Source organism: Orussus abietinus, unplaced genomic scaffold, assembly GCF_000612105.2.
Source record: "Orussus abietinus isolate OABI.00-Male unplaced genomic scaffold, Oabi_2.0 scaffold105, whole genome shotgun sequence".
In the NCBI taxonomy this organism is placed as follows: domain Eukaryota; kingdom Metazoa; phylum Arthropoda; class Insecta; order Hymenoptera; family Orussidae; genus Orussus; species Orussus abietinus.
In genome coordinates, this window is record NW_019394307.1 from 131,683 (window position 1) to 150,215 (window position 18,533).

General features: G+C 39.4%; 1 protein-coding gene across 3 annotated transcripts in view; it reads right to left on the reverse strand.

Moving 5' to 3' along the window:
* The window catches only part of LOC105696081, a 137,329-nt gene that overhangs the window by 83,367 nt on the left and 35,429 nt on the right, over positions 1 to 18,533 (reverse strand). For all 3 annotated transcript variants that reach the window (XM_012418251.1, XM_012418250.1, XM_012418254.1), the window contains exon 3: positions 1,332 to 1,398. In XM_012418251.1, the coding sequence (XP_012273674.1) occupies positions 1,332 to 1,398 (67 nt within the window). The remainder of the gene's footprint in view (positions 1 to 1,331; positions 1,399 to 18,533) is intronic.

Sequence of the window (18,533 nt, forward strand, 5' to 3'; positions counted from 1 at the left end):
CTACAACATTCCTTCGTGCAATTAATTTTAAATTATTTGGCGTGGAAAATGTTTAAGTTTCCATAGATCGAATGAATGTATAAGATAAGCTTTCTAGTGATCCACTGCTTCAGATTAGGTTATAACAAACTATTTTTTCAATAAAAAATCTTGAAAGATTGCGCACCGGACACTAATTTATTATAGTTACACTACCTTATACAATTAAAATAACACAGGTGATTAATATTCATGTACCTGTCGAGGGGCTATACACTTGGAAATAAGTGAAAACGATTTCTGTCTTTGAGAGCCGGTTGCCTTTGATTTCATATGATGAATAACAATGCGATTCGGTAATAAATAACGATCGGCCTTAAATTTGTGACAGAGTTTCGGTGATTTCCAGCAATTTCCAGTGATTTCTGCTTGCAATTTCCAGCTAATTTCCACATTATTTCGAGCATTAACACTTTATCTACCGGCGAATTTGGAAGTAAATGGCGATCACAGGTATCGTAAAGCCGTTTAGTAGGCTTCCGGTAGATAAGGTGTTGAAATCCATAATTTCCTAGATGAATCCCCTCGATACCTATATTAATAAAGTGAAGAATTTTTTCTGAACAAATAAATGTCTTTAAATTTTAATTTAGACCAATATTCCATTCTTACACGGTATGTTTTGCAGTGAGTTACTAAAATTTGTTCAATTGGTAAAGGGTTCGAAGGTATTCTGAACCTTTTACTGAATATTCAATTCAATAATCAAGATGGGACTATATTAAACGGCGATAAATCGGCACCCCATTAAGCTAAAGCAGAATCTTCTGCAATAGGTTTCCGGACTTCTTTCAATGAGCAAATGATTGAATAAGATGTTGAAGGTACGGACCATTGAAACTCCCGATTGGTTTCGAACATTTCGCCTTTCGATGAATATTCACTGATGTTCGATGAATCGAGAGTGGTGCATATGTATATCAAGCTATCGGAGCACATCGCCCACGTACAGGCACGTATGTTAGAGCATAAATTGAAAACGCCCGGTCAGCCATACACGGATTTATACGTACGTCCTCGACGAATCACTGCAAAAGCTCGAGTTCCCGCCGATTTTAATTGAAATTGTAACCGTGCGATTTCATCTTCCTGTTGGTTTAATTGCACCAGCCAATCGCACCGAGAAGCCATCGAATGCAGATTCGCGATGATTCGCGAAACGAAAAGGAAAGGAACATCGGAATGTGTCACCGGAAATGAAAGGTCTACCACATGAGGTCCTAATTAAAAATCTCATTCGCAAATGACGTATCGACATCTAAGTACCTGATTTCGGACATACATTAACATACCTCGGAATTTCGCCAATTCTGGGCGGTCTGCTCTTTCTCGGGCGAACTTCTCCCCAAGAATTGCATGCTGCAAAAAGATTGAAAAAATTATGTTTTCAGTAATTATTGTAGTCATGGTTAAATGTAAAACAAGAAATATAACCGATTTCTTTTGACCTCGTTCAATCGTCACTTCAGTGTTACGTAAATTCTGATTTCACGTTTCCGATTATTTTACATTTTCATAACGTCACAAGCAAATAATATATTTTTTTTCAACTTTAGAAGGAAATTTGACTCATCCATGGTTTATTATAAGTTCAATAATTTCAGTAAATTCAATTTCTTTATCTGACACATCAAATTGCAGGGTACAATTTCACTTAAAAAGTGTATTTGGTATCTTACCCCGCTTCAAGATTTATATGCTCAGTTTAATTCTGCCCTAAACAGTGCTTATTTTCGTTTTATCTGTGTAAAACAAGTAAAGAAAATATAGCTTCGTGATTTATGGTGAGCACAGGTAATATGGAAACGCCGAACTTGGCGGAAGGTTTTCTCGAAAGAGAGAGATATTTTCCACAGATTTATTGCCCTCCTAAGAAACATTTTTCACCTAGTTAACACCTCGTGCGTTCTTTTTTTCTACAATCTTGCCTGAAGGATATCATAATGTTCTTATCCTTAATGTTAAAAGTCTCCAGAAACGCCTTAAGCACAGGTCTATACGATGACAGGAATGAAAAATGGTTTTCATACCTCTCATAAAATGTCTCACTACACGTGGATAATATAAATGTGAAAATGCATACACTGGGCAATCGGAAAATTCTTCAAGAAGGTACGTCCATTGCATTCAGAAAAAGAATTCATTTTTGACAATGGTAATATCATTATTATTCTAAATATTATTCCGAGGCAGAATTCGAATTTGTCATTTACTGAACATAGTTATATTGTCTATCAGCACTAAGCGTATAAAAAAAGTAGAAAAATTAAGTACAGTTACCATTCCAATACTTTCCCCCTTTCCACATCTCCCAAACGAATCGAACACTTATTAAATCAGAAGAACTGATTTTACCAAAGCTTATGAAGGGAATTAAATAATAACTCTTCAATACGAACAATTTTTCCAACCTCCGTCTGTAGGAAATGATGGAAATACGAGGTCATCGCCTCTCAAAAAGCTTCCAAATATACTGCCGTACTATAGCACCTATTCGAAAACAATAGTACTTTTTAACAACCTCCCAACAGCGCATTTTTAGCACTGGAAAAGCTACCGAATATCAATCAAGCCACCTTTTAAGCCCCTCGAATCAAAAATAAATCTCAAGAGGAAATCAAACCTCCCTATCGTCGCTGGTTCTTTCGTAGGCGATATTCATACGCAAAATTCACGGTTCTCGAGGCCGATAAAAGACGCATTTCCCTGCAGGCCAGTAAATTTGAAAATCCGGTACCGAGGAGCCATTTGGGAAGAGGCGCTTCTTCCATATCGCGGTGCACATAAAGCAAAAGGCATTTCCCCAGCTGCGCTCCTCTCCCGCCATGAATAAACGCGCGCTTCGAGTGGCGCGAGCAACGAGCGTTTAGGGGAAATTACAAAAAGAAAAACAAGGGGAGGAAAAACGGGAGACAGTGCGCAATCCAATCGCGGCAAATAATGGACAGACCCGGTAAAAATGAATGCCAACGTGACGCGTCGAGGTGCGTAGAAGAGTTTCGCGAAATTCGATTTTTCCCGCGAAACGCGACGACATTTCGGCGACCGCGTAATTCGCCACGCGGGACATTAATTCGGTGGGGCGGCAACGAGGTTAATTGCGTCTCATTGTAACAGGTTCGTTTTATCGATCGAGGCCCATATTTACCAATTATAAAGTTCTCCAGACGAGTGTTATAATTTCGTACGGGCTCGCGAAGCCCTCCACGTATCGCGGGGCGTTGCATGCAAATTCCATCCACGGTTTTAAAGAGAGATTTCGGCAAATAATTTTTAAAGATTTTCACGATTACAATAAATATGTTTAGATATTAAGCGTTATTATCTATTACGTCTATTATATCGTGTATCGGATATTGTACTGGTATTAATGATATAAAATAAGTTGTTATTATAAATATAATTAAATTATATTATGTAATATTATATAATAATAAAGAAATAAATAGGAAACTATCAGATAAAGTATCCACTTCTATATAAGCGATGCGGAATAGACTATTGGCCAATAAAATCGCAGGATCTAAAAATAGAAATTGTACAAATCAGAGGTAACATACGATGATAATAAACAATATAACATATATTGTGTAGGATAATTCAAAGAGATAGTTATTCAGTTTTGGTCTAAAATATACATGTAATTACCAAAGTATGGCCGTAGTCTGTTTCATTATGCTAAACATTATACGTGGTTATTAGACATGCACAACTTTGTTGTTGCAGTTTTTTTCTTTTCGAGCAGTGGAGATAAATCTTGTAAAATAATGTTAAAACTGAATTGCGTTTGAACGCGAAAATACGTAAGAACTTTTTCTTATTAAACCGTCTTGTGAGCTTTTTATAATCGCCAAATGTTCGATGACACATCAAACAGCATATTACAACTTACAGCTGACAATGAGTTGTACAGCTGCGGTTGCGGTATTCACCGATCTGAGACCTAATGCGAATATATGTGTCATTTCACTCAATTTTGGCCTACCATTTCAGATGTTTTTAAGCATTTTTGTGACATAACTCCAGACGTAAATCTTTGAATTCAAAAACATGTAATTTGTAATAAATTCTGACAGGTATATCAAATTCTATAGCTGTATGCAAATGTTCGTAATACAAATTAAGTCAAGTATTCCGTAAACAATTCAATTTCATGTACCAATTTCATCACCTGCAAGGTCAGTCACGATCGATCATCGCACACGTAGTAATTACGATCTGTACGTCTAAAGTCAGATGACGGTCAGCGATGGTGCTAATCCTGATCTTGTGATTTAAGTCATGATTTGTACTCGCTAATCGCTTCGTAGAACCGTCATTAGCATCAATGTAAAATTTACCAAGTGATCAAAGTCGTTTGATGAAACTGCAACCAAGGTCCAATATTAACTCGGCAGATTCGAGACTTCGGATGCGAATTTGACTCCTTCCACTCGAGTCCTTTTTTATCGGCTCTTTGTGCGGAAACATTTCTCAGGGTCGTGCAAAAAATCCATTCCCTCGAGGGGAAATTTTAAACGATGGGTGAGAGGGTCATGGAATAACGAAAGACTCCTTAACTCTCAATAAACCGGTACAAGCGGACAAAACGGTTAAAGTGAAGTGAAACACGTCGAGGAACTTGATCAACGTCGATAAAGAAGATTTTTCTAAATGCCTACGTTGCCGACGTTCGTTTTTATATTGACAGCTGGGTCGAATTATATTGGGTATTGTACCAAATGGCATATTCCACCTGTCGTTTTCGTACAATAATTATAAAGAAATCGAAGTAAAACTCCAGAAATCCTCTGGATTCAAGCCTTCTGGGGCCCTAATTGACTGCGGAGGGACCCCCTGCGCCATCTGTGATTTCCAGGTCAATTAAATTTTCACTCCGAGACCTCGTATTACCATCGTTTTAGCAAAGAAGCGCATACAACACTTTTTTTGCCATCTGTGATTTCCAGGTCAATTAAATTTTCACTCCGAGACCTCGTATTACCATCGTTTTAGCAAAGAAGCGCATAGAACACTTTTTTTGCCTTTATCCCGTTGAAATGCGAGTTTATCGATTATCAGAGTGTTCTAAATTGTCGTAAAATTGTCCTGACCCTTCCGTTTCTCATGTCAGAGCCTTCGATAATTGTATATTGATCGAAATATGAGAGCTCGACGTCATTTTGGTTCTGGTCTGAACTGAGTTAAAAAATTTTTTTGAAAAATCCAAATTTTCAATGTGTCAGGACAATTCTTAGATGATTAGGAGTGATGTGTCAAAGTTTCGAACAGTTTGGTCTAATACCCTTAAAAAAAAGTATTGCATTCGAATCGACTGATTTGAAGGATGTTTCACTTCACCTTAAGTGAGAAATAATTTTGTCAACAATTTTACGGGTACATCGTCGAAAGCTAAACGAGAACCTAGACAAAAGCAAATTGCGCTAACGACCTACTGAAATATTGAACGAGCAGTCGGACGATTCTATTTAGTCACCTCGTCTGCTTGTGACTCCTAAATAACTTGTTTTAGAATAAAAGGTTGATTTATCATGATATTCCTTGTTAGTTTCATTTACAACTTTTATGTCTATGTGCTACAATGAAACGACATTATTAAATACATTGCAAGTTAGAGAAATTAATATATTTTCACGATTCAGCATTTATAAAAGTGGATAATTTATATTTTTCCGCTGAACACCGCTCCTCTCTTTTTTATCCCTGACCGAGTCATTTGTAATGCTAATGAAATCCAAGCTCGCTCAAAACCGCCCCCGTTTTAAGGAAATTTGCAAGCTTTCCCACCGACCACGATAATTGAGAGTCGTTTACCTGGCGGTCTAACGAGGCGAGAAACAATTTTCGAACACTTTCAAGGCTCCAAAAGTGCCATTAAAGCTGAAGTAAAGATCCATCATGTGAACAGAGAAGTAGATTGTTAAGCGAGCCATCAAGTAAATGGACAATAAAGAGATGGTGTTTAGAACATCCGATTTCATTTTGAATCACTTCCTATGATCATGCTCATGTATTGACTTGTCACTAGACACAAGACACTAGATACAAGTAGAAACCGCCAAGTTCCCTTTTACTCTTTCGATCGATTATGCAAGTTTTTCGGTCGACAACTAATTTTATGACAGTCCAAGAATAACGCTGACAGTTAACGAGCGTAATTATTTCTGAACTTAGTTACACTTCTCACCTTCTACATCCCGTAATCAGAACCTGATAATAAAAACCTAGGATGGCAAAAACAAAATGGCATAATCGTTGCACACGACGTACCAAAGAAATCCCTATTTCCCGTGTTTCGTAATTGGATCGCTGTTCCCGGTCTTTGCCGCTCACTAGAAGGTGGAACGAATAACAATTTCCAAACGTTCAAATGGCAGCGTTAAAGCCGAGTTGGAAACGAATCGCGTAGACGAAGCATTAGATTGTCGACTAAGCCGCCGGACATGCGGATAATCTCACTAGCGCTTAGAGTCCGTTTAGTTGCGACATCCGTTTTAGTTGCAAATCATTTCCTACCTCCGCTCCGGCATCATGCTGACTTATCACCGGGTATAAGAGATGGTCGTGTGGAGGAAAACCTATTTGTTTATTTAGTTCGTTGAATTTCATATTACAACTAAATTTTACCCTACACAATCGGAACATTGAAATGCAATAATATTCATTACAATTATCATTTAAGATAGGTACCGCGAAAAATTCAATAATGAAACTTCATCAAGAAATTCTAAGCAAAATAAAACCTTTATTGGCATTCAGATCAGATCTTGAAAAGCTATATACATAATGACTGTAAGCAGAATTCGGAAAACAATGACTGCACTTAATAATGCGATATAAGTCATCATAAGTTTGAGTTTTAGATCACGAAGTTTGGATAGCATCGATGCACTATGTAAGTGTACACATTGCTTTTATGTGTACAACAAATTGTAACCGATGTTCCGAATGATCATATTATCCAAATAGAGGAATCGATGGGAAACGAGAAAGCAAGTGAACAAACAAGTAAGAGAAAAGAATAGGTGAGGTCAGAATACCAAACTCGGATGTTATTCGCAAGGAGATTGACAAACTATTTTCTAGAAGAGTCGTAATCCTCTTCGAAGTCTTAATGCTCGTCTTCGCTGTGACGAGACCTTGGCCTTCTGAGGTTTATAGGGAATAAACAGCCAAAGGCCGTCCGTTCTCAATGTAAATTGCAGACTCTCTGAATGAGATGCAAATCGAGATAGATAGTTTTGCCATCAAGGTAAACATCGAGAATCGATTTCTAAACCTCCTCTACGAATTGTTTAAAAAGCAGCGCCGACACGATGCTCCAACGACGGTTGCTGATGAAAGAACTTTCCTTTAGAATTATCGTGAAATCACGATTAAACGAAAAGAAATTATGTTGACGTGTAGAGTAATGATAAAACAATATGATGGTTTAATCGGTAGTGATTTTTCCTACACTGATGACTTGATCATAAATTTCAGCCTCCATACCTCATGCTCATTAGACCTATTTTCCAATGAGTTTCTATTCTGTATTGTTATGCCGTAACATTATAACTCCTTTTTAATCTTTTACCACTCGCCGGATCCTGGGAACATTGACGGACATCGTTTCACAGCGTTAATTATATGTCAGCGAAATTGTATTTCGTCACAGGAATACCCTTTGTCTTATCCTTTGCCCTGCTCTCTCGGCTCCCGAGGAGAGCTAGTAACTGTCTGTCTGAATCGAATCGTCGTCATGAACTAATAGCATTCGGCGTGAAAATTAATAAAGAATTAACTATGAAAGTTAGTGGTATAAAATTGTCGTGATTCCCCAAGAAGACAAATACTTCACGGTATAACAATGTATAAAACATGAACAAATATTTTTTGCATAATCAGTACTTGCACTTCAGTTTGAATGCATTACGGTTACACGTACGTACTCATTGATTCAGTACCGTTCAAGAATTTCGTATTCCTGTTTCTGTTGATTTCGCGCATTTACGTTCACTACGCGAAAAAAAACGATCTGTAATTTCTCTTTCCGGTGTAGTTCTTAATTGGAGGATGTGCTGAGTACAATTATAATAGAAAATCGTCACAATCGATTAATAGATAATCGTCACAAGCATTACTGCATTGCAGTAAACAAATCAAGTAAGACATGTATTACAGTATTTAACCTGTATGAATTAAATTTAATGAACGTCGTAAATCATTTCTCATTAATAATTATGCAATTATTTTTTATTGTACATTATTAAGCTTTACTAGCGCTACAGTGCAGTAGTTTCCCAACTTTTTAAATCAAATGCTATTACTACTTAATTATTCTATAGGTAGTGACATAAACGCATGTTCAAATTGTAACAAATTTTACAATTTTATACAAATACTTTCCAAGCGATAAGGCATATTGATTTTAAGCAAAAAAACATGTAATATAATTATTACATGAATCAAATTGCCACCTTGCACACTAGATTGATTATAAAAAGACATGGGTTATTCCTACATTGTCGATGGAACGTTTCGTTTATGTAACAAAGTTTCAGAATGATTCAGCAATGCGTCCTTCTTAATGTAATAAAAAAGTGCCAATGTAAACTCCGTATTCTGCGAATAAATTGAACGTCAAGGCAAGTCGGTTCATTACGGCGGAAAATACGGAAAATTGTTTTCCACGTTTCCTTTCCTGTTCCGTTTAACGAAGACCTGTCAATTTTTTACTAATGAAAATTAAATAACTTTTGAGAACAAATTCTTTTGGAGGCAAAAACTTTCGCCAAACTCAGAAAATATATTTACTCCAATCCTCACATCATTCTAACAATCTAAAAAAATAAACAATTCTCCACAGACCAAGTAGAATGGAAGAAATTAAAATTAAATTCTCCGACAATCGTACTAAATAATTGAACCCCGTTAGAATCCATTACCGTATAAACCAAATGAGAAATGCATCAAACAATCTTGCAAAGAAAAAATTGTTACATTGCTGATAAGATAATTCACACATGTAAGAATGTTCTGATGTATAAAATCCCCTCGTTAAACGATATCACTTAAACGGCTGAAGTCAATTAATGTTTCCCTGAATTGCAAACAAATAGAGATACGTTGTTTCCTCGTCGAACGATTTATCATAAGTCATTAATTTCGTCATCTTCTTCCACTTCACTCGACCGAATTCAAACGTTTATCTCATCTCACTTGCAGTAATTATACATATATGTAAGAAATATCGCAGCATGCGTGTGTGTGTGTGTGCGCGCGCTTTGACAGCTGTTTCTTAGTTCGTATTAATAACGGTCTCAACTATATTCGACAACATCTGTCTTCTTGCTTTTTCTGAAAAAACTATGTCTCAAATCGAGGATAAAGAATGCCGTCCTCTTAAAAGGATGTCAAAGAAAACTGTCCACCTGCTCCGAGAGCTGCGATCAATAATCAAAGTTGAAGGATTACAAGTTGCGCCCTAACATCAAGAAGGCTACACAAAGGGATGTCGCACACCTTCCTACCTTTGATGTAATATCAGGAAAAATGGCACGCGACCTTAGCAGGTGCTCTACGTTTGCCTTTTCGCCCCCTCTCGTCGCTTCCGCCAATCCTTTCCGTCCGCGCGACACGACGAGTCAGGGGGCGAGGCGGAAGTATGACCGTGTCAAGGGTCATCGTCATTGTTTGCCGAAGAAAATCCTCGGTAATTCTACTCCCCTCCGGGTGATTCTCGGGAGAAAAAACGGGAGTTTTTCGAGAGACGCGGAAACACCTCTTCCGAGAGGGGCTTCGTCGTCGCAACCCCTCCGAGAGAAGAAACGGAGAAACTCGACGCCGCCGTCAAATGTCTTCGTTCTTCTCACGTTCCTGGTGAATCATCGCGATTTGTTCTTCTTCCAAAGATAGTAATCGATAATTGACGACAAGGACGGCGAGGAGGAGTCACGACTGGAGAAGGACTGAAAGGCCCACGACGCAACGCAAAACGTTCATCCCGTCCGGGGAGTTCTCTCCATAAGAGATTCTTCAGAAACGTGCAGGAACGCGGAATGCACGTGCACTTTGTCAGAAATTATCGAATATGTCGAAAGTCCGAGGACAAAACCTCGACCGAGCTCGCACGTCGCAAATGCACTTGGCGTGAAACGCAGTCAGGACGCTCGGCCTCGCGTAACTCTTTTCTCCAATTCCAGCGTTTCTTCTACAGGTACATCTGTGCGCAATTTTAATTGAACGATTGCCTTTTAACGGCCTGTTTACGCAGCCATTACTTTCTCGTAATACCTGTTCCATTTACTTCGGTTAGTGTCACGCGGTAATCGCGCTCCTCATTTTCCTTGCCTACCACATGAATTAAAAAATGAATTAAAGGTAGCTGTTTTTCAACTGCGACGGTTTCACCAGGATTTTATTAGTTCTACGATGCTAAACTTATAATTACGCTAAATCGTGATATCCTCTTTCATTTTATACTCCTTCCGAGTTCCTAGATAATGATACTTCCTTTGGAATATATGGTATAACTTCAAAACTGCACCATGCAATTTTTAGATATGAAATTCAATGAGAAGCATTCATCGGTCAGAAACGAAGACCAAAAGACCATTAAGGGCGCTCACCACTCCAGCGATTTTGCAGGGCCTTACGGGGACAACGATTTCGAACATATTTCTAAACCGATCGAACTTAACTCATATCGAAGATGAAACGTTGACCTGTGTTTATATGGGAGCGATTTTCGATAAGTGGTCATTTTCATATAAAAAAGTGCAACTACATAATTTCAATGCCCTTTTACCTAGGAAGGAGGTGCTTGATCGAAAATCGCTCCCATATAAACACACGTCAACATTTTATCTTTAAAACGAGCACTCGTTGAGCTCAATCGGTTGAGAAATACGCTCAAAATCGTTGTCCCCGTGGAGTACCTTTTTCGGGATTTTCGAGTTTCTCGCGAGGAATTTGGGCATTCCTTAGCAACCGTTGACGACTCTAGGCAGAGCGTCCAAACTGGCGTGTGCGTGCGGCCGGGGGTCACACACGTTTCGGCGCCTAATCCAGAGGCGTCTAGCCGTTGTGTGAGTCCTATACGTGCAAAATACGCGCACATTTTTCGCCCGTTGCTAAACACCGCCCATTATGCGTCGCGTCTCCCTCATCCGAGCGAGAAAGTACTTTTTGGTTACCTCCCACCGAATTCGATGCTAATGCCATCTAGCGGTGGAAGTCATCGTCCCCACTTTGGTTGTGAACGCCGTTAAGGGGATGTGAAAGTGACATCTAAGGGGTCAATCGTTCATGAAACTTTTCTCTAAACGGGGGGTACCGAATCGTTTCAAACTTTACAACGTGAACACGGAGGCTATAAGGAGGGTCTTGACCCCCATGATATTTCATTGCTTGTAAATCAGTTTTAAAATATCTATAAACAAATTATTTAAAAATTAAAATATCATGAATGTCAGGACCTTTCTTATAGCCTCCACATTCACGTTGTAAAGTTTGAAACAATTCGGTACACTCAGTTCGGTGAAAATTTTCATTAACGATACCACTTTGGCGCCACTTCCACATTACCTTAAGTGCATTCAAAATCAACGAGCAAACGCCAAAAAAGGTCGATATCTCAAATCCCGTCATTATGATTGGCAACGAGTTGCTACAAATTCGAATTGTCATTGAATCACTGAATCGGTCACTTTGTTATCCAGTGATACCCACGATACGGTGTCAAGACTCGTCAATGCGGTCTACCAGTTCAAATGTCAGACTACATGGGTATGATGATTTGAACCTCTACATGCCCAGCGACATTCCAATACGACGTCCTTGAAAGGTCGTATTTTCACTCCGATAATGAGAAGTTCACGGAAAGCAGCCTAATTATGAAATAAATGGAAATAGGCGTGTTACCTTTTGATCTGATTCTCTGAAATCCAGTTGCTTCCAGGGATATGGGATTTCGAAACGAAACGAGAGGGCGTTTCGAGTGGCTTCCGGCACTTCGACGTTATGATATGCATTAACGATGCCTTTCCTCTCGACCTAATGGAGTCGGGTCGAGAGTCCGTTTGATCATACGTCACGAAAACTCGTAGTCCATTTAACGACCTCGTTAAATATTATAATAAATAAAAAAAACGGAGGGATACCGGAGAACTGGAGGAGTCAAGGAAGGAATTACAGAAACCCAAACGGCTAAAATCGCCGACAGTGCCGTCACATCGACGACTTCGTTGCCTCTTCGAGGTCAGCCATATAGGCGACGAATTTCGCGCCCATAATACGTCCATGATAAAGTTCTCCGAAAAATTCCCAAACATCCTTTTGCGATCAAAGAATTATAGAAGAGAAAGAATCCAACATCATGGTCGAATCGGTCTGGATACGTACCGGATTATGTACTTTTAAGTGACGTCTAAGAGGAAGGGGTAATTATAGCGTAAAGTGTGTAATTGCGCAGGATGTACAGGGTGGCTTAGTAATCACGGTGCAACCGGGAAGGAGGCAATTCCCTGTGAGAGGAACAAGTCGATATTGGCTATGCCTCGTCGAGGATTTACTTACTCGGACGGTAATAGTTTCTTGCTTGAATCTAAACTAAACGTTTTGAAAAATACATCATTTATATAACATAGAACAATTTAACACAAATTAACAGTTATCGTTTCAAATTACTTGGTAAAGATACAATTTCTCTTTTACACGAAATCATGTTCCTCCGATAATACTATAAGAGTCCGAAACATTGGATGGCCTAGTAATCCTAACAGAATCCGAAAGGAGATCATACTTAATGGAGGAATAACTGTTTAAACTGCAAATGAAATTTGTATATTTAAGACTTTGTTTCTGAGAAAGATGGATTTAAGAGAAAACGAAATAAAAGTTCGTCCTAAATTGATTCTATAAACCATTCTTAGATAAGATATCTTGAATACCTTTTCACGTTTAATAGTCTCGTAAATGGAAGTAAAATAGTCAGATTTGAGGATTTAATTTGTTAACTAGATATACCCCGAGCGGCGATGAACCCGGCTTCGGCTTTTCGTGGTGACTCGACTGCGCTGTGTTTGATCAATCAATCACCGAATCTCGATCATATGATCGGAAGTTTTTCATCCGATGAAACTTTTGACATCCTCGACCCCGATTTAGGGGGGACATGTATCGACGAATTTCCAAATACGAACCCGAACCCGTCGAAAAAGCGTTACCTTTGATTCGTGACCCACACACATACATACATACGCACGAAAACAGCGCTTTAGTAAATGGAGATATAGAAGCGGTTTAAACTTCGTATTATTCCATACGGAGTTTATATTAACCGGATTATCGCAAAATCCTCCCGGGCATCGTCTCTTAATTCCTCGGACACAAAAACAATTTTTGCGTTCAACTCTTCAACGCGCCTCTGGAATAAATTTATCATTAAAAAACCTCCTACAAAAAATTAAAGGACTTGAAATTTAACAATTGCGATAGCCTAATTGCTGTGCCAACCCGATAAAGCTAGCAGTCCCATCGATTGCGTAGAAGTTTCTCACTATTCGAGAGAAAATTCTCTTTTACAAGAGAGAAAAATATTTTTGAAATTGTCTTAGTTAAGTAAAAAATTTAGTCATTTTTGTCGAAATACATTAGATCGGGTCTCAATTGCGTCTAGTTAGGTAAATAATATAATTATCCTTAGTGAAATACATTAAGCCGAGTCCCAGTTGCGTCTAATAGTTCTCCCCAAATTTTCAGTCATTTTCCGGAAACGACACTTCATGTCTGGAAACATGATTGAACAATTTTTTACTTTCTTCTTCACAAAAAATCACAGTCCCATTCCAACTGTTCCATGATTACTGAACTGCTCTGTATTTAGGAATCATATAAGATCGGTGTAATCGACTCAATCGAACTGTAATTGGACACGCGTCTCATTGAAAACGCGGTAAGGCCAGAAAATTAATTCAAACGCGAATGTAACAGAAATTTTGCCAATTTTGATTAGCAATAAATTATCTTACATTATCATAATTACGCAGATGTATGATGATTTCATTTCGACAGAACAATGATATCGTTACGATACTAGCGGTAAAAGAGGTCCTTGGCGAAATATCCATGCCTATTTATACTATTATATAGTGGGATGCCATTGGCCCACTGAACTTCAATAATGCTAATCGAACCACCTACGCTCGCATTAACGCACTATCGATCGTAATTCCTGTTTCTCCAGAATATGGGTATAAATCGCCCACAAGGGCCCGCTACGTGAAAACGTTCCATACCACTTTCCATTTAAAAAAAAGTCGCGGCAAAAAATGTAATTTGAATTCGTTTAGGAAGAAGGTAGACGGGCATGTTGCACCCCTGAAGTTAAGCAAATGTTTTTTAATGAAGTGAAATACACGAGCAGAAAATACGCGTTCCCTTAACCATTGTCTTTTTCGACGACACGCCCGTCTGACCTCTCCCTTTAAAAGCAATGTTTCCGCCAATTATCTAACCCGTAATACCCTGTTTGCTAAAACCACGTGGTAACACCATAATATCAAAATTGCTAATCTTGATTTCTGATGTAAAACGATTTCAGGAAAAGTTAAGTATTCTGTTACGTAGGCACCCTCAGTATTCTAATCTAGGAAAAACCATATTCCGAACACCGGAAGCTAGCCATAGAAATTCGAGTATGGAAACGCGATTAGGAAACTCTTGCGAAAGGATCCAAAACTAAAATACCTGACACGACAAGTTCATCGGCCAAGGCGACTCCAAAAGTCATCTATTGACCCGAAGCAAAGAACCTGATGACCAGACAGCGCGTCAGCACGATCCGGAAACGCCACCCTCACTTGGGCCCTAGGACCTCCCACCAATTGGAACACCTTGCCAATAAAACCAGCCTTCAGCTCGGGGCGGAAGTTCAGTTAGTTAGTCCAGTTAGTCTTTTCAAGTTAGTCAACGTCGACGATCTCGAGTGGAGCTCCTGGTCTTCGGTACTCCGTTTCTAGCGAGTCAGAGTCAGTCAGAGTCAGAGTCAGAGTCAGAGTCAGAGTCAGAGTCAGAGTCAGAGAGTCAGAGAGTCAGAGAGTCAGAGAGTCAGAGAGTCAGAGAGTCAGAGAGTCAGAGAGTCAGAGAGTCAGAGAGTCAGAGAAGAGTCAGAGAGTCAGAGAGTCAGAGAGTCAGAGAGTCAGAGAGTCAGAGAGTCAGAGAGTCAGAGAGTCAGAGAGTCAGAGAGTCAGAGACCCCCGGTCTCCCTATCGAAGGCCATCTATCCTGCGAGCCGCAATAGTGCCATCCGATACTCCAGCGATCCCAGCGCATCTTCCTTCTAGTTTACTTCTTAACCCCCCATCTCCGATCAAACCGAGTTCTAACCATTATCGCGATTTCCATGCCTTGCTCCGGTTAACCGGATAGAATAAGATTTCATTAACTCCCTTCGAACAGCTGAACTCGAAATCTCAGCATCGCGAGATAGTGTTCCATGCGCGACACTCATGTATTTAGATTCATCGCGACTTTTGAAATGTCAGATAAATTTCCAGAAAGGGACTTACTGCCTGCTTGGGTCCATCGGGCCATTTGTCAATTTTGCAATTCCCTGACTCCGAAATCCGTTCGTAAATTTTAGTTTTCTACGATACGGTTATATTGCCCCGTACGTCCCATCGCGAAGGTTTAGGGTTCTTTTGAATTTTCTCGGGTTGACCGTCCCTATTCTTTACCGTCATACCTTCTTTAACTTTACCGATAACGCGTGCGCGCAACATACACACGTGCATACAGCATGTTTTTCCATCTCCACGGCAACTGGAAATTTTCCGTTTTCACCCAACCGTATTGGACAGCTATCGACCGATCACGAAGCTGACTATTCGATTTTAACCGCTCTTCTTAAAATCAGTCAGCCAATCGCTATGTAAGAAATATGTTACCACCTCCTCAAAAAATGTAATACGACCGGAGAAGGGATCCTGTATTTTTTCTGTAAGTCAGTCTCCGTCTCTCGCTAGAATTCAACGTCTCTCGTCAGCCTTCACCATCGCTTCTGTAACTGTTATCGGTATTCACGCATGAAGAGCTGACAAATTTCAACAAGTCATTCGTCATTTTAATATTACAATAAATTCAAGTTCGTTTTATTCGCGACAAGTCTCACTTTATTCGGGTACGTTCCTTCTTCACGTGAACGGTTGTACGAAAATATCCCATTTTAAAATTCTACTTGCAAAAACAATCGGGATTCATACAACAACTGCCCGACAAACTAGCCGGGCAGAACAATTAGAATCACGTGTAGTCCGCCATTCTAACAGCAAAGAATCCCCACGCCAGCGCTCCGGGCGTTCAGTAACCTACCGGCGCTAAACGCGCTATGGCGACACCCGAACCGCCGCGACGCGGAAGTATAATAACCCAGAGAAAATTAGGTCAAGGCACCTCGGGCGCCCCTCCCAGCGGATTATAAACTAAACCTCACTGACGAATAAATACAACAATCATAGCACATTAGCCCACATTGCCATTCATTCAGGCCCTTTCCAGTCCTTACTTCCATGGATCCCACCAGAGAGTTGATCTGGCCGCTTGGGTCAATCTCCTCACAAGATTAAGGTGAAGTGAAACACCCTTCAAATCGGTCGATTCGAATACAACACTTTTTTTTTAAGGGTATTAGACCAAACTGTTCGAAGCTTTGACACATCACTCCTGATCATCTAAGAATTGTCCTGACACATTCAAAATTTGAATTTTTCAAAAGAATCTTTTAACTCAGCCTAGACCAGAACCAAAATGGCGTCGAACTCTCATATTTCGATCATTATACAATTATCAAAGGTTCTGATATGAGAATCGAAAGGGTCAGGACAATTTTACGACAATTTAGAACACTTTGATAGTCGATAAACTCACATTTCAACGGGATAAAGGCAAAAAAAGTGTTGTATGCGCTTCTTTGCTAAAACGATGGTAATACGAGGTCTCGGAGTGAAAATTTAATTGATCTGGAAATCACAGATGGCGCAGGGGGTCCCTCTGCAGTCAATTAGGGCCCCGGAAAGCATAAATCCAGAGGATTTCTGGAGTTTCACTTCGATTTCTTGATATTTATTGTACGAAAACGACAGGTGGAGTATGCCATTTGGTACAATACCCAATATAATTCGATATAGCTGTCGATATAAAACCGAACGCCGGCAATGTAGGCATTTAGAAAAATCTTCTTTATCGACGTCGATCATGTTCCTCGATGTGTTTCACTTCACCTTAATATACTCGTTACGCGCGAAATTCAGGTAATCCCTACCGGAATTTCTCCGGTTTCGCACCCGCTCGACCGCCACGTAACTATTCCTTAACATTTGAAACAAACTTTAGTGAGCCGATTTGAATAGATTCCCTGTATTATAGAATTTGTTAATATATGGTAATAAACATTGCCGATTTTATCAGTAAATGACGTACATTTAATTCTTATCGATATTTGTTTCAAGGAGAGTGGGTATCAGACGATTGAACTGGGTTCTTACAGGTGAAGGCTCATCGGAGTTTAGAAGGTCACCGTGACTTTTTTTTAAACTTAACGACATTTTCTTTTAATAGCCATAATGTACACATTGAGGCGAGTTTAATTACTCAAGGCCGTTTAATAAGCGAAAGGTAAAATTTCCGACAATATTGGCACCCTTCGGGATATTGTATGGTCTATTTCGATTTATAGATAATCGTTTCATTCTTTTTTTTGTATGATTCTTCTCGCGGCAGCCGCGGTTAAGTGAAAACTAATCGATGACCCAGGTTTCAAAAAGCTGCAAAATGAAACCTGGGTCGGTTGAATCGAGTGACCTTGGGGACCGATTAAAACGTTATCCTTTTAACGAAATTCTGAATGGAGCAACCTTGACTATTAATCGTTCTCCGTAAACGGACGTACCAATGCCACTTAAGGGAAAAAAGTACTTCCGATGACCCAGGTTTCAAAAGCTGCAAAATGAAACCTGGGTCGGTTGAATCGAGTGACCTTGGGGACCGATTAAAACGTTATCCTTTTAATGAAATTCTGAATGGAGTAACCTTGACCATTCATTGTTCTCCGTAAACGGACGTACCAATGCCGCTTAAGTGAAAAAAGTACTTCCGTTGAAAAAAGAATCATGGTTACGAAAAGTTTTCCACAATGAAGCTCTAGAAATACGAAAACCTCATAAAATGAAAATACTGAGTTTCGTGCTTTCGGGCCCAATTTCCAGGAGATTTGGCTGTGTCGATTAAAAGAGAAATACCTTGTATGCTGATGATTCCTAATGAATTTGATGCGACTTCGCTGAGGTACCATCCTAACAGACTTTGTACGTGGACTGACAGAGCAATTTTCAAGAAAGAAAACAATTTTTTCCGAAAAACACATTCTGGATATTTTGCCGGGATTTCCGTCGACCAACTTTTTTCTCTCCCCGTTCAATATGTCAAGTGAATCGTATATGAAATTCGACTCAAAC